Here is a 20,980-nt window from a genome sequence, read left to right as displayed (position 1 = left end):
AAGCGTAAAGCTTCTGCTCAGTAAGAAATTTACGTTCCCTTTCTTTCGTTTTATCACTGTTAATCATGAAGATAATTGCTTTCAATATTTGTGGGTTTTGTTTGGGTACAAAAGAGGATAAGTCGGGTTATATCAAAAATATTATTAGAAAAGAGAAACCTTCGGTCATTGCATTAATTGGGTGCGCAAGATTTGGGGTTCGGATGAGTGTGAGTTCATTCAAGTAGAAATGGTAGGCAAATCAGGTGGGCAGTTGTTAGTTTGGGACACCACTATTTTTGAGGCTATTTCGGTTATCCGGGGTGACTATTTCATCGGGGTTTCTAGGAAGTGGATAGGTTCGGGTTCGAATTGTAACATTGTAAGCGTGTATGGACCACATGACGATAGTGGAAAACAAAAATTCTGGGATGAATTATCGAAAGCAATTGTATCGGATGTGAATAATGCGTGGGTGCTGTGTGGAGATTTTAACGAAGTTAGGAATGAGGCTGAGAGATTTAACTGTGATTTCATTGAATACATGGCAAAAAGATTCAACGATTTCGTAAGCGATAATTGTTTGATTGAAATTCCAATGTCGGGTCGTATCTACACTCGGGTTAGCGGAGACGGGTTAAAGTTTAGTAAGTTAGATAGATTCCTTGTGACAGAGAATTTTCTACACACTTGGAAGGACCTGACGGCGTGTATCATGGATAGACACCTATCGGACCATTGTGCCATTATTTTAATGGATGAAGAGAGAGATTTTGGTCCTAAACCGTTTAAAATTTTTGATGCTTGGTTGGATGATGAGGAAGTTAGTAAAGTTATAGAAGATGCTTGGGATAAGGAGGTTGCGGTGATAAATAGGAAAGACTGTGTGTTTAGAAATAGACTTAAAAATGTGAAAAATGCGATTAAGGATTGGAGCAGAAATAGGCTTGATAAACTTGACGTTGAAATAGAGATGCATAAGTCGATTGCTAAGGATCTTGAGCTGAGGGCGGAAGTGTTAAATCTGAATGAAACGGAATTGGAAAATTGGAAAAATTCGAGAAAATGTTGGTTTGAAAAAGAGAATATTAAATCAAACATGCTTAAACAAAAGGCGAGAATCAAATGGGCATTGGAGGGGATGAAAATAGTAAGTTCTTTCATTCGGTCATGCGTATGAGGAATAATAGAAACACTATTCGTGGTCTTCTTATTGATGGTGTTTGGAATAATTCACCGGATGATATTAAAGCTGAGGTAGCTTTACACTTTGCTAATCGGTTCAAAGAATGCGAACATGAGAGACCGAGTCTGGATGAGATGGAATACTACATGCTCAATGCATCTGAGGCTGCAAGTTTGGAGGTAAAGTTTGATGAAAAAGAAATTCGTGAGGCAATTTTCGATTGTGATGGCAACAAAGCACCCGGGTCCCGACCGGTTTAATCTGAGATTCTTTAAAAAATATTGGGAGGTTATTAAAATCGAATTAATGGGGGCAATTAATTGGTTTTGGGAGAAAGGGGAGATTTCTAAGGGTTGTAATGCCTCGTTTGTTGCTCTTGTGCCGAAAGTAAACGACCCGCAAGTTTTAAATGACTTTCGACCCATTAGTCTCATTAGTAGTTATTATAAAATAATTGCCAAATTGCTCTCTAATCGGCTACGTAAAGTCGTTCCATCTCTCGTCGGCCCGAAACAAAGTGCGTTTTTGAGGGGGGGATTTATTCTCGATGGTGCGTTAATTGTAAATGAAAGCATTGATTTTCTTAGATCGAAAAAGAAAAAGGGTCTCATATTTAAAATTGATTTTGAGAAGGCTTTTGATTGTATTAATGTAACACCGGACATTTTTTTTTTAAAACACACAGCGGAAGACTTTATTTACAAACACTATATATGTCACGTCATTACATTAATCTGAGTAATTAAGTTTAAGTTTACACTACGGTGTTACGTTATCACAAAACATTATTTAAACAAAAGTCCACATCAGAGTCGGGTTGTCAAACATATCTTCTGCATCAGCACCCATTCCGACTAGCAGTACCTAAACCTGCAAGGGGAGAATATGTGGGGGATTAGCGCACCGCTAAGTGAGTGGAATCTATCTAACAGATATAGCTTAAGCCACACATAAGCTATATACGAACAACAATACGTGCTAACTACCAACTAGCATACAATAAGACAATACGAGGATCGACGGCTTGTACGAGCACACGACTCCCAGCTGATTGGGCCTGAGTCTACCGATAGTCCCTGTTACTCAATTCACAGTATAGTTATCCAGATGCAGGGGGTGCATCATTCACACTATACTCCACAATCAATAGCCTATGGACCCAACCTCCCCTAGGCACGGTTGACCTCATACGGACTCTAACCTCTTCTAGGCACGGTCTCGAGTCCCCAGTCTCTCTAGGCCCGACTGGTGCCATTCACACAGTGTACACATAATTCACATACAACATCAGGCAAACGATATTATTCTATCATAGCAATTCCTACACTATGCATGGTAAAAGAGTCAACCACAGTAGCATGATACGCTACTTAAACTCTATCTGTAGATAGACCCACTCACCAATTACCAGCAACTGCTCAGTTATTATTTCTGAGCTTCCTCCTTGTCCTTATCTCCTGAGAACAGCAAAAACCAAGTTAGAATAGAGTTCTCATCAAGATTAGACACACTGACAGCGAATTATAGCAAATTAGTCAAAAAATGCGTCCGCTAAAAAATTTTCATGCTTAACACTTATGCACTTTCAAAATTTACATCCTGAACACCAAAATACAAACGGGCAGCATAACGGCTAGAAAAAGGCACTTTGGTAAAACATTCTACCCTGGACACACAGTCGGTCGACTGAAACTGACAGTCGGTCGACTGAAACTGACAGTCGGTCGACTGTCTACACAACCGGTCGACTGACTTTCTCAGTCGGTCGATTCACTTGGTATAACATCAATCGGCCGAAGGTAAATCTCAGTCGATCGGTTCACTCAACAATCGGTCGGTTCAACCCTCAGTCGGTCGACTGTCGACCGACAGTCGGCCGACTGTGTTCATCTTCCTCAGAAACTGAACAAAGGCTACGGACTTCACGATGAAATCCTCAAATCTCGATCTAGAGCTCGTTTTAAACACCAAAATCGACCACAACTTGTTCACTACTTGTTATAGACTCAAAACCCACAACAATTTGACCATAACAACACTTAAATCACTTGTTTTGACACAAATTCAAGCTTTTTACAAAACTCACACAAAACCATGAATTTCACAACGAATTGAACACAAAAACACATGTTACATACTTTAAAAGAATCAGTAGAGTGTAAAGAACGTGATTTCAAGACCAATTCGAGCTCAAGATCAACAATGGAGAATTAGGGTTTGGTAGATGGGAGGGATGAAGGTACGAGTGTGTTTGGGAAAATTCTAGAAATGGGAAGAAGAAGGCAGTACACTAGTCACTTAAGGCTGCTATTTTTCCCCACCTCACAACACACGGGTATTTACCAGTTATCTAACAACTTAACACAACTGATAAAGTACCCTAACGAGGTCCAAATTAAATAAACAAACCTGTTCTGTGACCCTTGTCACAAACTGGTCTTAACCAAATAATAAAATAACACTTTTCACATAATTAAAATAAAAGTACTTAAGACTAAGCACAAACCCTAAGGACAAAATTGTCCACTTACAACTAGCCCGTGTTTCAGTCTGTTACAAATCCACCCCCTTAAGGAGATTTCGTCCTCGGAATCTGGTCTCGGTCAAACAAACGAGGGTAGCGGTTTCTCATCAACTCTTCCATTTCCCATGTAAGATTAGAACCCAAACTGTGTTTCCACTCGATCAACACCATCGATATCTCTTTATTTCTCAACTTAGTCACCTTTCGGTCAACTACACGGACCGGCTCTTCCACTAATTTCTTATTCAAATCGACCCTTAAATCTTCTAAAGGAAGAAGTTGCATTTCATCGTCGCCTTTACACTTACGAAGATAACACACGTTAAATGTATTATGAATACCGGCTAACTCTGGCGGAAGATCTAACACCACAGTCTGATCGTTCAACACTTCACTGATCGAAAACGGACCAATAAATCTTGGTGCTAACTTACCACGTTTACCGAATCTAATAACCCCTTTCCACGGCGAAACTTTTAAATACACTCGTTCACCCACATTAAAGGTTACCGGACGTCTACGCGGATCGACATACATATTCTGCCTATCTCTAGCGGCTTTCAACTTTTCTCTCGCAATTGCAACTTTTTCAGCTGTCATTTGAACAATTTTGGGACCTGCAAACTGTTTCTCCCCGGCTTCTAACCAACAAGTCGGAGTTCTGCAACGACGACCGTATAACATTTTATAGGGCGGCATCCCTATACTCGAATGATATGAATTATTATACGCGAATTCGACCAAAGGCAAATGTGTATCCCACGAAGCACCGTATTCTAACAAGCAAGCCCTTAACATATCCTCCAAAGTCTGTATCGTTCTTTCACTCTGACCGTCTGTCTGAGGATGATAAGCTATACTTAAATTCACACGTGTACCCAGATTCTGTTGAAGACTATTCCAAAAGTTTGACACAAATCTGGAATCTCTGTCTGAAACGATAGATAACGGCACACCATGTCGACTAACTATTTCTTTCACATACAAATCGGCTAACTCACTTAATGAAGCTGTCTCACGAGTAGCAAGAAAATGAGCACTTTTAGTTAGACGATCCACTATTACCCAAATCATATCGTGTCGTTTCTGAGTTCTTGGTAGTTTGGTCACAAAATCCATCGTTATATGTTCCCATTTTCACTCTGGAATCTGTAACTGACGTAACGAACCATAAGGTTTCTGATGTTCTGCCTTCACTTGAGCACAAATATGACACTTTTCGACATATCGAGCGATATCTGTTTTCATTGTCGGCCACCAATACACTGTTTTCAAATCATGATACATCTTGTTACTACCCGGATGCACTGTCAATCTGGATTTGTAAGCTTCTGTCATAATTAAATCCCTCAAATATCCAAGCTTAGGCACCCAAACGCGATTGTTTAAAGTCTTTAGTCCACGTGAGTCATCAATTAAGTCCACTTTCCGTTTGATCATTTGTTCAGATTTAATATGTTTGTCCTCCAAAGCACAGGCCTGAACGGTTCTTAAGCTGTTAATCAAATCTGAAGTTATATTCAATCGAAGGAATTTCACATTTTCACTTGACTATTTACGACTTAGCGCATCTGCAACCACATTTGCCTTACCCGGATGGTATTTAATTTCACAATCATAATCTTTGATCAACTCTTGCCACCGTCTCTGTCTCATATTCATTTCTTTCTGTGAGAAGATATACTGCAAACTCTTGTGATCTGTACAAATAACACAATGGGTTCCATACAAATAGTGTCTCCACAGCTTCAAAGCAAACACTACTGCAACCATTTCAAGATCGTGCATTGGATAATTCATCTCATGAACTTTCAACTGTCGCGGGGCGTAAGCGATTACTTTATCTCTTTGCATTAATACACAACCCAGCCCAGCATATGATGCATCACAGTATACCACGAAGTCGTCTGAACCTTCTGGTAAAGCTAACACTGGTGCCTGACACAATAGCTACTTCAAAATCTGAAAAGCCTTTTCCTGTTCATCAGTCCATCGAAAGGCTACATCTTTACGAGTCAACTTAGTCAATGGACCTGCTATTTTATAAAAATCTTTGATAAACCTGCGATAATAACCAGCCAATCCCAGAAAACTCTTAATCTCAGTCGGAGTCTTCAGAGAATTCCAATTCATTAACGCTTCTATCTTTATCGAATCAACCTTTATACCTTCAGCACAAATCACATGACCCAAAAACTGCAGTTCACGTAACCAAAATTCACATTTTAAAAATTTTGCAAATAGCTGCTCACGTTTCAGCAAATTCAAAACCTATCTCAGGTGTTCAGCATGCTCACTCTCTGTCTTTGAATATACTAGTATATCGTCTATGAACACAATCACAAACTTATCTAAGAATGGATGACACACCCTATTCATTAAATCCATGAAGACTGTTGGCGCATTCGTCAACCCAAACGGCATGACAAGAAATTCATAATGACCATACCTAGTTCTGAACGCTATTTTCGGTATATCTGATTCAGCAACACGAATTTGATGATACCCGGATCGTAAATCTATATTGGAAAAGAATGAAGCACCCTGTAACTGATCGAAAAAATCGTCTATTCGAGGTAACGGATACTTATTCTTCACCGTTCTTTTGTTTAATTCACGATAATCAATACACATACGCATTGACCAATCTTTCTTTTTAACAAACAATACCGGAGCACCCCACGGTAAAGAACTCGATCGGATAAACCCACTATCTAATAGCTCTTGAATCTGTGACATCATTTCATGGATTTCAGACGGCGCTAATGGGTATGGAGCTTTTGCAACTGGTGTTGTTCCAGGAACCAACTCAATCTTATATTCGACTTCCCTTACCGGCGGCAGACCTGGTAACTCATCTGGGAACACTTCGGGAAATTCTGATACTACCGGAATATCAGCCACACTTTTCTTTTCTTTCTTCGCATCAATAACATATGCAAGAAATGATTCACAGCCCTTTGCCATCGACTTTTTCGCTTTCATCATAGTTATCAACGGAAAATTATACCCACCCCGCTCCCCTCGGGCCACAACACGGGTTCCATCGGTTGAACGAAAGGTAATCATTTTCCTATCACACTTAATATTAGCCCTAAGCGAGCTCAACCAATCCATTCCTAATACTACATCAAAGCTAGGAATAGGTAACACTAAACAAGTCACCGGGAAAGACTTCCCTTCAATCTCTATACAAACCCCAGACACATATGTTGTGACGGGTGTGATCTTACCATCGGCTACTTCTACACTAACCGGCTTGGGTAACACAGTAACTGGTAATTTCAACTTAGCACAGAAATCTAGGGACATAAAACATCTATTGGCACCACAATCAAACAATACGCGAGCAGGTATTGAGTTGATTAGAAACATACCGGTGATCACTTCTTCAGTTGCCATGGCATTCTCAACCGACATTTGAAAAGCTCTAGCCTCTACTGTTAGAGGGTTCTTCCTCTTCTACCCACTCGAGGCAGTTGACCCTCCGGCTGATGCTGAACGCGCCCTGACCCTACCCCGGAACCACCACTCTTCGACGGACAACTAACTGCACGATGCCCTGGTTTGTGACAACTCCAACACACACTATTCGGATACATACATGCTAAAGACTCATGCCCAACAACACCACACTTTAAACATCTTCTTTTAGCCTCAGAACACTGACCACTATGAGAAGATCGACACGTGTGACACCAATTCCCTTTACCTGATCCAGACCCAGAACTACTCTGACCACTTTTACCCTTCGATTTAAATCCACTAAACTTCTTGGATTTAGATCCTGATTGACCAGATACTTGCCCACCTTGTTGTAGCACATTACCAAACATTCTGTTTCTGGTGGACTGAACATCACTTTCTACCATCTTAGCCATCATAACAGCTTGAGACAACGATGTAGCTGTTCTAACAAAAGTTTGGTACTCTGGCAAAATGATATTAACGAAATGCTGGATACGAGATGCTTCGTCGGGCACCCACTGCTGTACAAACCTCAGTATATCCATGTACTTCTCTACTACCTCATCGATCGTCATTTGAGGTGTCATCTTCATTTCAAGAAACTCAGTCTTGATTCGATTCATATCAAACGGATTACAATACTGTTCACACACCTTCCCATGAAACTGCTCCCATGTGATCATACTCACTTGTTCTTTCGGTATACTAGATATCAAAGAATCCCACCAAATCATAGCCCTACCTTTCAAAAAACGACTAGCATATGTCACTTTCAACTCGGGTTCACACTGACACGCTTCAAATACCCTTTCAATTTCTCGCAACCAATTGAGAGTTACAGTCGGATCACTACTTCCAGAGAACTCGGAGGGTTTGCAATCACGGAAGTTCTTATAAGTACACATTTTGGGTGGTTGCATGTAAGGTTGTTGGAACATTTGCATTTGGTACGGGTTCATCATCATGGGATTTTGGTAAGTAAAAGTATTTTGAGGTGGCATATAGTATTGGTTAGGTATTTGATTCTGAAACTGGTTCTGGTACACATTAGGTATCATTTGGGATTGCGCATTTGGGAATCCAGGTGGTGTATCATCATTTCCAGAATGCCTCGCTAATTCAAGCTCATTAATTTTGTCTTCAGCCTCTTTTAGCTTACTTTCTAACTGAAGGATGTAACTATTCTGATCATCATCAGACTCAACACCCTCTTCTGGTGCTCTGAATGTTCCGGGGTTGGATGGGCCAGTTGCGTTTCTATCAGCCATACCTGTGCTACAAAACAGCTTACACAAAAGCTTAGTGGATAACAGTTAGTTCAATCACAACTAACACACGTATATCCTATTTTCACTTAGCCCCCACTCCCACAGACATGTTTGATTTGCCTCAGGGTTTGGGAACAAAATACGCGCACGTACTTGCTGCCAAACCAGGCTCTGATACCAACTTGTAACACCGGCCATTTTTTTTTAAACGCACAGCGGAAGACTTTATTTACAAACACTATATATGTCACGTCATTACATTAATCTGAGTAATTAAGTTTAAGTTTACACCACGGTGTTACGTTATCACAAAACATTATTTAAACAAAAGTCCACATCAGAGTCGGGTCGTCAAACATATCTTCTGCATCAGCACCCATCCCGACTAGCAGTACCTAAACCTGCAAGGGGAGAATATGTGGGGGATTAGCGCACCGCTAAGTGAATGGAATCTATCTAACAGATATAGCTTAAGCCACACACAAGCTATATACGAACAACAATACATGCTAACTACCAACTAGCATACAATAAGACAATACGAGGATCGGCGGCTTGTACGAGCACACGACTCCCAGCTGATCGGGCCTGAGTCTACCGATAGTCCCTGCTACTCAATTCACAGTATAGTTATCCAGATGCAGGGGGTGCATCATTCACACTATACTCCACAATCAGTAGCCTATGAACCCAACCTCCCCTAGGTACGGTTGACCTCATACGGACTCTAACCTCTCCTAGGCACGGTCTCGAGTCCCCAGTCTCCCTAGGCCCGACTGGTGCCATTCACACAGTGTACACATAATTCACATACAACATCAGGCAAACGATATTATTCTATCATAGCAATTCCTACACTATGCATGGTAAAAGAGTCAACCACAGTAGCATGATATGCTACTTAAACTCTATCCATAGATAGACCCACTCACCAATTACCAGCAACTGCTCAGTTATTATTTCTGAGCTTCCTCCTTGTTCTTATCTCCTGAGAACAGCAAAAACCAAGTTAGAATAGTGTTCCCATCAAGATTAGACACACTGACAGCAAATTATAGCAAATTAGTAAAAAAATGCTTCCGCTAAAAAATTTTCATGCTTAACACTTATGCACTTTCAAAATTTACATCCTGAACACCAAAATACAAACGGGCAGCATAACGGCTAGAAAAAGACACTTTGATAAAACATTCTGCCCTGGACACACAGTCGGTCGACTGACACTAACAGTCGGTCGATTGTCTACACAACCGGTCGACTGACTTTCTCAGTCGGTCGATTCACTTGGTATAACATCAATCGGCCGAAGGTAAATCTCAGTCGGTCGGTTCACTCAACAATCGGTCGGTTCAACCCTCAGTCGGTCGACTGTCGATCGACAGTCGGCCGACTGTGTTCATCTTCCTCAGAAACTGAACAAAGGCTACGGACTTCATGATGAAATCCTCAAATCTCGATCTAGAGCTCGTTTTAAACACCAAAATCGACCACAACTTGTTCACTACTTGTTATAGACTCAAAACCCACAACAATTTGACCATAACAACACTTAAATCACTTGTTTTGACACAAATTCAAGCTTTTTACAAAACTCACACAAAACCATGAATTTAACAACGAATTGAACACAAAAACACATGTTACATACCTTAAAAGAATCAGTAGAGTGTAAAGAACGTGATTTCAAGACCAATTCGAGCTCAAGATCAACAATGGAGAATTAGGGTTTGGTAGATGGGAGGGATGAAGGTACGGGTGTGTTTGGAAAAATTCTAGAAATGGGAAGAAGAAGGCAGTACACTAGTCACTTAAGGCTGCTATTTTTCCCCACCTCACAACACACGGGTATTTACCAGTTATCTAACAACTTAACACAACTGATAAAGTACCCTAACGAGGTCCAAATTAAATAAACAAACATGTTCTGTGACCCTTGTCACAAACTGGTCTTAACCAAATAATAAAATAACACTATTCACATAATTAAAATAAAAGCACTTAAGACTAAGCACAACCCTAAAGACAAAATAGTTCACTTACAACTAGCCCGGGTTTCAGTCTGTTACAATTAATTGGGACTTTTTATTGGAGGTTATGTGTTGCATGGGGTTTGGTGATAGATGGCGTAAGTGGATACGGTCTTGTTTAACCACGGCTTCGGTTTCTATACTTGTTAACGGGTCTTCGACAAGAGAATTCTCACTTGAAAGGGGTATTAGGCAAGGGAATCCATTATCCCCTTTCCTATTTATCCTTGCGGCGGAAGGTCTTAACATACTTGCTAAAAGTGCCTTAAACAAGGGACTTTTTAATGGCATTGAAGTTGGGAATGATAAAGTTATGGTCTCACATTTGCAATATGCGGATGACACCATTTTTTTCGGAGAATGTAGTCGATCTAATGCGCGAAACCTTCAAAAATTGCTCAAATGTTTCGAATTGGCTTCGGGGTAAAAAGTGAACTTTCATAAAAGTTGTATATATGGTGTAACATCCCAAACCAACCCGCGAACAAACCACGTGAAAATACAAAATAAATTTTTTTTTAACTGTCCAGCAATTGGCGCGGCGCGCCAGGAAGGCCGCGCGGCGCGCCGAAGTGGTCTGTCCTAAAAGTCTTTAAATGCGAAAAAGATCGACTAGTTCCCGACATTTTTAGACGAAACACTTTTAACCACACATTCAAATATGTAAAACTAACACGATTCAAACATAAAAGTGATGTTTTACAAGCAGGGCCCACATCGGCCATTTTACGAGTTTAATACAATTTACGAGTTTCGACCACCAAAAAGTTTAAGTTCCAAACTACACAATGAGCATGGAGTTTGGGACTAAACTACCCAACTATCGGTCAAACTCCAAGAGCTACTAAAGCCAAAAGCGTCCCCTAGCATCAAGCGGGATCTCTAGTCCAAAACGATGCCCTTACCCTTGTCCAAAACCGAACCTATAAAATGGTAAACAACGAGAGGGTAAGCAAAGCTTAGTGAATGCAATAATTATACGAATACATATATAATTATACCTACTTGCATACACTTACACACCAAACCGCAAACACGCTAGCATACACATTTAGCTTATCGTCACAATAGCAAGCTATAAATCTCCAATACCACAAGCTAGCATAACAACCGCATAGGAATATAACTCGAATAATATAATATGCTTACAACACAAATAACCATGGTTAACCAATAGTACAAGGGAACGGCGCTCGCGAAAACGCCATCGGTGTTCACAACATCCGTTAGGGCACTTAACACCTCGCACCACTAACCCCTAGGGTGGCGCCTTAACACCTCGGCACATCACCCCGAGTGGCATCTTAACACCTCGATGCATCACTCATTATTTTACGGAGTGGTGTCTTAACACCTCGACACTACACTCCTAGGTGGCATCTTAACACCTCGATGCTACACCCGAGTGGCATCTTAACACCTCGATGCTACACTCTTCACGTGAAACGTGGTGTCTTAACACCTCGACACTACACCTTTCACGCTACAACAAATAGATACATTATATACATACGCATATAATTATTCCACTCACCTCAAAGTCTTGTGAAAAGATACCCGAGATTGCAAGACCTCAAAGTAACGTACCTATCATATTATACACATCATCAAACGCAAACTCAAGTCGGTCAACCAAACCCTTTCACCATTCTAAGCCATTTTGACCCAATGGTGCAATTTCAACCCATTTGCACCCTTAACCCTAAATTGGGTCAACACACACCAAAACCCTAATCATTCGTCAAGATGGGTTTAAAATACATTTAGGTCACAAGGCTAACTCGTTTTCATAATTGCTAGGCCACTTAGGTCATTAAAGACTCATTTGACCCATTTCAAGGTCAACACACCCATTTGGGTCATCCATACCCAATAACACCCATTTACATATTATTAAAGTGTTCTAGCACTAACTAACTAAATTTAAGACTCAAAAGTCCAATTAACACATTCAAATCCTAGGTTAGTCATCAATGAGCCTTCATAACCCATATTCACCCAAAATCCCCAAAATACTAACAAAATGGGTCTTTGGTTCATCACTAGCCCAAAACCTAACCCTTAAAGCAATTGAAGTAAGAAATTGGGTTTTATAACTTACCAACACAATCACCACGTAGCTATCGACTAGATGAACGACTTTAAAACTTGCACCAAGACCCGATTCAACCTCTTTCACCCTTTAATGGAGCTTTCTCTCTCAAGGATTGCACTCTCTCTCTAGTTTTTAATTGGAGAAGATGAGGTTGTTGTGGGAGTAGTAAATGAGCTCCCCAAAACTGATCTAGGGTATTAAATTCGGCCCCAAAGTGAAATTACACAATTGCCCTCAAAATATCTATTTTAAAAAGAAGAAAGGAATCTGTCGCAGACAGATGGCGCGGCGCACCACCTAGCCGCGCGGCGCGCGACCCTCCCAGTTCAGCATCTTTTGTCTTTTTAATTATGTGCAACAAAAACCCCAAACTTGAGTAACCCATATACACATATGTACACTACGAATACTCGGGTCTTACATATGGAATCGGGGTTGGTAATGAGGAATTGCGCAACATTTCAAATCAATTTGGATGCCAAGTGGGAGCTTTCTCGTTCACTTATCTTGGTCTCCCGACTGGGTGTAGAATGAAAAAAATGAAAGATTGGGAGCCGGTCATTGAAAAAATTAAGAAACGCCTTTCGAGTTGGAAAATGAGATCGATGTCATATGGAGGAAGATTGGTTCTTATCAAATAGATTCTTTCGAGTCTACCGTTTTATTTTTTCTCGCTCTTTCGTGCCCCGAATTGTGTTTTAAAATTTCTTGAGAGTGTGAGAAGAAAGTTCTTTTGGGACGGGTCGGACACGGGTTTAAAAATTTCTTGGGTTAAATGGGACACTATCCTTAATTCTTATGGGTTGGACGGGTTAAACATCGGGTCTCTTAAGGGTAAAAACTTGGCTTTACTTGCAAAGTGGTGGTGGAGGTTCAAAACCGAAACTAACTCACTTTGGGGTAAAGTGATTCGTAGCATTTATGGTTCGAGTGGTGGCTTGGAGTCGGGTGGTGACTTAGGTTACCGCCCCGCTTTGGGCACTTGGTACAATATTATTCTTGCAGGTAATTGTATTGAAGACCTTGAGATTAAGTTCAAGAATTCATTATCGAAGACTATTGGGAATGGGTCGGATACTTCTTTTTGGAACGATGTTTGGGTAGGAAACGCCAAGCTCAGTGTATTGTTTCCTAGGCTATACCGATTAGAGGCAGAGGCTAATGTCACTGTTGCAGCACGCTTTCAAGGGGGGTCTTCAACTAGACTTGGGCTCGTGAACCAATGGGCCGTGGGCTAGGTGATCTTGATACCTTGATCCAGAAATTTGGATCCGTGAGGTTAGGGGAAGGAAAAGACAGGTGGTCGTGGGCGCTAGATGGGTGCAAAGAGCTTACGGTTAAAAAACTTTCAAGAATTTGTGATGAAAAAAAATACTAACTTCGGGTAACACTCCAAATCCTACCTTGAGGAACAATTTGGTCCCAAAAAAGATAGAAATATTCGTGTGGCGTTTAATGAAGAAAAGATTGCCGGTACGCATTGAATTGGACAAAAGAGGTATCGACCTACATAGTAGTAGATGCCCTCTTTGTGATGAAGATTTAGAAACTACGGACCATACCATGATCTTTTGCTCATACACACGGGATATATGGAATCGGGTATTTCAATGGTGGGGCTTGGGATCCTTCTTGAACTATGATTTTAATGAGATCCTTGGAGGTAACTCCGGGGTATCGACGTCATCATTCGGGAAAAAGATTTGGCAAGCAGTCGAGTGGATAAGTGCTTACTACATTTGGAAGAACCGTAACAACAGAATATTTCGTGGTACTTCATGGTGTGCTCCGGTTACTCTTAGTGAAATCCAAGTCAAGTCCTTTGAATGGATTTCTCTTAGATCAAAGGGGGAAAAATTCGATTGGCTAACTTGGTTGAGTAGTCCGCACATGTATCTTTCGTGTTAGGAATTCATCATAGTTGCGTTCTTTGCAACTATTTTCGTGTATTATCATACTTCTTTGTAACTAAAAAAATTGTATAATGTTGTTTAATGTAGAAATAAAATTGCACTTGCTTTTCAAAAAAAAACAATTGATAGGAAAGGCATCAAGTAATTTCATTCAAGATGATCTGAAAATGGACAAAGTATATGACTACATGCTCCGTCTTCTAACAATACCCTAAGCTTCTTAAATACAATCCCACTATACCTCAAAAGGCAATTGAACTTTATCAATGGGTTGGTCCTCACGAGGGTTGGAAAAGCAATCCATGGAGGATTCCATGATCAAACGATTATATTATAAATGGAAAGGAGACACAACAATACAAAAGGGCTGCATGGGCTAACAGCAAGGCCCAAACCAAAACAGCTTTTGAACTACCAACTTGAACTACAATCCAAGTCTAATTTATTTAAGTGTTTCACATAGGCAAGGTTGAAAAAGATGCGAGACGGGGCCGACACGGTAGCAGCCTCAAAACGTCGCAACGGAAAAAACGGGGTCGAGACGGGGTCGAAACGGATGTTGACTAATGTTGACTTATATATATAAATATATATTTACACATATTTTAGAGCTAAAAAATCTTCGTTGACAAGTTTGTACCTATAATTGCAATTAGTGTTAATATAATACAAAATGGAATACTAAACTAAGTCAATTTTGATTGATTTGACCGACTTATGACCGATTTTAACAGAATTTCTTACTTTTGACCGGCGTTGACCCAATTTTTCTTGGGTCGAAAAGGTTTAGTCACCAAAACGCCGCAACGGGCGTCGCAACGGACGCCGTTTACAACAGTGCACCTTGCACGGGCTCAACTTTAAACCATAATTAATATAATAATATTGTTGTATACTTTGAAACTTATATACTCCCTCCGTCCCATTATAAGTGTCCACTTACTTTTTGCACACAGTTTTAGGAAATCCCACTAACTTCATTCTCCACCAATCAGAAATCTTCTATCTCCAGAATAACCTCTTCTCATTAGTTGAAAGTACAATATGGACACTTGTAATGGGACATCCCAAAATAGAAATGTGGACACTTATGGTGGGACGGATGGAGTATTATATACAGAGAAAAATATAATAAGATGAATTTTTGTGTTTTAAATAGAGTTTGATGCATATATAAATACGATGGGGGCGAAGTTATTATCGCTGCATCGACATAGTCGAAACAAGAGATAATCGCAACGGGTGGTTTAGTCCCCCTCGGGTGATCCCAATCACTGTTCAAAAAAAAAGTTACATATATTTGTTAATGTTAATGTAAGACATGTATTTATGTATAGTAGTCGAGCTTGAAAGAAATTTTTGAGTGGACAAAATTTATCTAATTGTAAACAAGTAAGGTTTATATGTTCAAGTTACCAATAATGTAATTTAATTCATGAACGTTCGATACTTAAGTGCGTTAGAATTGATTAAGCATGTTTATGAAGTTAGGGGAAAGATTAGTGATATTGCAAGATTACACACCTCTACTATTTTGGTCATATATATCATTCGTACAAACTCTCAAATCGTCGTCAAATTGAGGTGATGACACTTGTATTTCATTGAGCTACAACTTTTATTTTGTAAGGTGCGTGTGATTATGAACCAACAGCCAGCTACAAAGTAGTAATGCTGGCCGGAAATCAGAAAAAGATTGCTGTTTTAATTGGGCCGGATCATCCGGGTATGCCCATAAAACATTAAAAGTTAACACTTATATTTGGAGGCTTATTGGGCTCAACACTATGTAATCATTATTGGGCTCATCACTATGTAGTCATTAGTGGGCAGGCTCATCACGCATCAGTAATAAGAAAGGAATGTAACGGCTAGGAGTTAAAACAAAAAGGCAACCATGCATATTCCAGTTTCTTGGCCTGCAAGTTTGTGTTGCTTCATTTATTCCAATAGAGCTTACGGATCAAATAGAGCTTTTTGATGTGTAGTTTACATAAATAACCTTCTGCTCCCACGTAATTCTGTTATATCATCGTGCTATATTAAAAGCCCACACTCTGATTTTTTGATACATTCTGCTCACGCCGCTGCTAATTTTTTTTCTTTGAGGTAAACCCTAAATTCTATTTGTTGGTTTAATCATGTATTTTCTATGCTTCTAATCAATGTTTCTGGTTACTATTCATGTAATCATTATAACTTTATGTTTGTATCTTGTAATTTATATCGTTAATTGCATTCAAATTTTGATTACTTTATGATTTTGATTGTTATTACAGTCCACCACCGTATTCATATTTTGATTACATTTTGATTTTGATTGTTGTTATGTTTCACCACCGTTTGCATATGATCCACTCATATTGTTAAAAACTTCTATTATTCCTATACACCTAATGTATAGGGTTAATTTTGATCATTGTATATATGGGTCATTCTGCCTTCGGTTATAACATTTAGTTTAGTATCGTACATGTATCATAGATGTCATTATATTTATATTGTAACTTTTGAGGTGTTAAGTTTAATTGTACTGTTGTTGTATTTATATTATAATTATACTATATTAGCCTATTAGGTGGTGGTGAGTTTACTTTAATTATGATAAACGAGTTGAATCAATTTCACTCAGTTCACCTGATGAAGCATCCGTAACCTCGAATCCATCCAATTCTGCAACTGAGTAAGTTAATAAACGTCTATGTTGAAAAAAATTGATTGACTTGTAAGTTAACTAGACCTAATCAAATGCTATGAGCAGTAACTTGTAATAGTTTGTAATGATGAATGAACATAAGGATAATGTTTTTACATCCTGTATGCTAAAAATGATCTAAATAAATTTGGTTATTGTTACAAAGCTATGTTTTGATCGCAGATTTGGGTGTGCTTTTGATTTTTAGATTTATAATTGGTTACATTGAGAATGATATAAAAAAGAGATGTTAATGAATCAAAGGTCCAACTGATCACCGCGTCTGTATTGTAAATATGCAGTTACGAATAATAGCTTATACTAAATTGGACATTTTGTAGGAGAAGTAGCTTTTAACATTGTATTGCTAATTATGTTTTCGTAAATATAAGTATTTAAGTATATCTAAATGAGTGATTTTGGTATTATGTATGTGTGCAGGATGAAGAATGTTGAAGAAAAATTTAAGATTGTGAGGAGTATTGGGGAAGAATGCATTCAAGAGGAAGAACTCTTGGATCTTCTTAAGAATAACAAGCCTCAGCCGATATGCTACGATGCGCTCGAGCCTTCCGGAAGAATGCATATAGCTGAGGTATGTTGACAAAAAGTTCATTCCAATTCATCGATGATGTTTGAAATGTAAATGGTTTTGTTTCATGGTTGTATCTACTTATATGAATCCTGCTCGTGTTGTTCTGTGTTTATATCTTAACAGGGAATTATGAAGATAATTCATGTAAATAAGCTGACATCTCTTGGTATCAAAGTAAAAATTTGGATAGCAGATATATGTGCTATATTGAATAACAAATTGGGCGGAGACATGAAAATAATCGAAACTGTTGGACGCTACATGATTGAGATTTGGAAAGCGTCAGGAATGAATCTAGACAACGTGGAATTTATTTGGTCGTCAGAAGAAATTAGTTCAAGATCTGATGAGTATTGGAATTTGGTTTTGGATATCGCTAGAAGAAACACGCTTCGCAGGATCAAGATGTATGAAGCTCATTCATGTTTCTTTTAAAATTTGTGTTTACTGTGTTTGATTCTAGGTGCTGTCCAGATATGGATGATAAGAATGATGATAAGAAGGATGATAAGCAGGATGATAAGAAGGATGATAAGCAGCAGGATGATAAGCTGCAGGATAAGTTGAAGGATGCTTTGCTTGTTGCTCAGATATTCTACCGGTGCATGCAATGTGCAGATATAATTTTTCTTAAGGTTCTTGTTTTAACTCCTTATTTGTATATATATAATTTATATAGGCGGATACAGTTTGTAGTTATGTTATTTATGTTCATTTGTGTAGGCTGATATATGCCAGTTTGGCATGGATCAACTAGAAGTGAATGTTCTTGCAAGGGAGTACTGTGATGACATCGAGAGGAAAAATAAGCCTGTCATATTGTCTCATCGTAAGAGCCTACATGCTAACCTACTTTATTTATTAGTATTACTTTATTCTATGTTAGTTATTTATATTATTATTTATTATTAATTATTATTATTACTCTTATTATAATATATTGCTTTTGCTACGTAGACATGCTTCCTGATTTGCTACAAGGACAAGAGAAGAAGAAGAAGATGTCAACATCAGATTCTTCTTCTGCTATCTTTATGGAGGACGAGGAGGTTTGATTTTCTAACCACTTATCTTTGGCTTTTATAGTAGTGGTGGCTGAATGGGTGGGTTGGGTAACGGGCAAAATGGGTCTTGCTAACCTGCCAACGCTTACTTTCAACATTTGAACTTTAAGTGGTGAGGCTCATATGATTAGAATAGTATAAGTATATTACTTTAACAATATGCCATTTGTAGATAATATTGATTTTGTAGCTTTTATGCAAATAAATTCATCTAAAGGGTTTTTTTTTTTTTTTTTTTTTTTTTTTTTTTTTTTTTTTTTTTGGCATCTAAAGGGTGTTTGGCTGGGCAAAATATGCTAGCTTATTTTCTTATTGTAACATAAAAAGCTTGTGATTTAGTGTTTAGATAAGCTTACTTGAATTAGTATTTACTTTATTTTTGAGGGGAACTTTTTAAGTTCAAATTAACATTGAGCTTATTTGCTTATATGCAATAAACTCACACATAAACCCTCTAAGTCGACTTGGACCTTTTTAATACTCTTTACCTGTAAAAGTAAATTGTAACTGTTTGAAAGTAACTTAGACCAATGTATTAGAGTTAAAACATAACCTTTTTAAATGGGTAAAGAATTGCCACATTTACAGAACTACATATGATCAAGTGTATACCACATAATAAATGATATTCTATTTCTGTTTCCACTTAGCTGTTTAGTTAATTACACTTTTAGCTTCTTAGTTATATACCATTGATTGTTTGTGGTGGTAATGCCACAGGCTGAAGTGAATTTAAAAATAAAGAAAGCATACTGTCCGCCCAATATCGTTCAAGGCAATCCATGCCTGGAGTACATAAAACATATCATATTTCCTTGGTTTAATGAGTTCAAGGTTGAAAGAAAAGCGGAGAATGGAGGCGAAAAGTAAGTATTTGATTTTCGTTATTAACTTCATTTTACTTTTTAATTACTGGTTTCCGACATATGGCACTTGTGTTGATACTTGTTAACTTCTCTACCTGCCATACCCTTTTAAATCAGGGTCTTTACGAGTTTTGAAAAACTGGTTGCTGCCTATGAAAAGGGTGACTTGCATCCTGCTGATTTAAAACCCTCTTTATCTAAAGCTTTAAACACTATTCTGCAGGTATTTACTCTTCCATATTTGAAAACTTGCCATTTTGGTTTGCTATTGTTAACTTGTGCTTCACTATTTTGACTCACAATTTATGCCTGTTTTTACAAATAGTATTTGATTGTTCACTAAATATGGAGTAGTAGTCTCTTTATAACAACACGACTTGTCTTTTTATCGCAGCCCGTTCATGATCATTTTAAAAACGATGTGAGTGCCAAGGATTTATTGAAACGTGTCAAGGTATACATCTTTCCATCCTTCACAATTTTCTTTCATGTAGTTCGAATGCTTCTTATACACCCATATATCTAGAGGTGTAAATCAGACGTGTTGGGTAAGAGTTTAAAATGTTTAGTTTAAAGTTGGGTCGAGATACTTTGTTTCTGATTTCTTTCTTTTCAGAAACATATATACTTATAGTGTGTTGAAGGTATGTTGTTTTCACCTGTTAGAGAGATTAAACATAACCCAAATGACTCTTAAAAGTCAATATATCAATGTGCTTATCATGCCTATGCTATATGGGATTGTATCTGATTCACTTATATAATTATATGGTTGATGCAGGCTTTCAAGGTCAAAGAGAAAGAGAAAGAGAAAGAGAGACAAAGAGAGAATTCAATGGTAAAAAAAGGTGAATCAGTTTCGCTCACTTCATCGGGTGAATCATCAACTTCGAGTCCATCTACTACCGAGTAAGTTAACAATTTAACATACATATATCTTGAGATTGATTTATTGAAAAATAAGTTTTCTACCCCTAATCAAATGTTATGAGCAGTACATTATAAATTGTAATATGTTGGATATAATAGACGGCATCGGATGATGTGATTGTAAGGATATTAGGACCCAAAACAGATAGTAATTCTACAAGATTACTAACCCACTTAATGAACGAAAGATTATAAATGCAAGAAATGTAAATCGACACAAGAGATAACGTGGTTATATGCAATCGTTGTGATTGCTTTAGTTCACGGACCAACTAGAGAATGTATTTACTGAATATTTGTGGTGTGTTTACAATGAGTTACAAGAGAGTCTATTTATAGAATGATTTAAGGAGTAAGCTAAAAACAATTC

At 38.4% G+C, this 20,980-nt stretch overlaps 3 protein-coding genes across 3 annotated transcripts; all 3 read left to right on the top strand.

Annotated features, from left to right (window-relative positions):
* Nucleotides 1-229: 229 nt before the first annotated feature.
* Nucleotides 230-1,425, top strand: LOC139842860 (uncharacterized). Its single transcript, XM_071832961.1, has 2 exons — nt 230-1,046; nt 1,094-1,425. Exons 1-2 carry the CDS (start codon nt 230-232, stop codon nt 1,423-1,425), a joined length of 1,149 nt encoding a protein of 382 aa, XP_071689062.1.
* A 9,103-nt stretch (nt 1,426-10,528) lies between these two features.
* On the top strand, nt 10,529-13,785 carry LOC139842859 (uncharacterized). The gene is made up of 2 exons (XM_071832960.1): nt 10,529-10,875; nt 13,272-13,785. The coding sequence occupies exons 1-2, from the start codon at nt 10,529-10,531 to the stop codon at nt 13,783-13,785; spliced, it is 861 nt and encodes a 286-aa protein (XP_071689061.1).
* Nucleotides 13,786-14,002: 217 nt separating this feature from the next.
* LOC139842858 (tyrosine--tRNA ligase 1, cytoplasmic-like) lies at nt 14,003-20,593 on the top strand. Its single transcript, XM_071832959.1, has 12 exons — nt 14,003-14,439; nt 14,548-14,601; nt 17,597-17,750; nt 17,874-18,157; nt 18,214-18,255; nt 18,331-18,385; nt 18,474-18,579; nt 18,708-18,799; nt 19,535-19,680; nt 19,798-19,903; nt 20,075-20,134; nt 20,462-20,593. Exons 1-12 carry the CDS (start codon nt 14,003-14,005, stop codon nt 20,591-20,593), a joined length of 1,668 nt encoding a protein of 555 aa, XP_071689060.1.
* The last annotated feature ends 387 nt before the right edge of the window (nt 20,594-20,980 follow it).

This window comes from Rutidosis leptorrhynchoides, chromosome 4 (genome assembly GCF_046630445.1).
Source record: "Rutidosis leptorrhynchoides isolate AG116_Rl617_1_P2 chromosome 4, CSIRO_AGI_Rlap_v1, whole genome shotgun sequence".
Classification (NCBI taxonomy): domain Eukaryota; kingdom Viridiplantae; phylum Streptophyta; class Magnoliopsida; order Asterales; family Asteraceae; genus Rutidosis; species Rutidosis leptorrhynchoides.
Note: the sequence above shows the minus strand (reverse complement) of the source record. Positions and strands in the feature narration are given on the sequence as shown.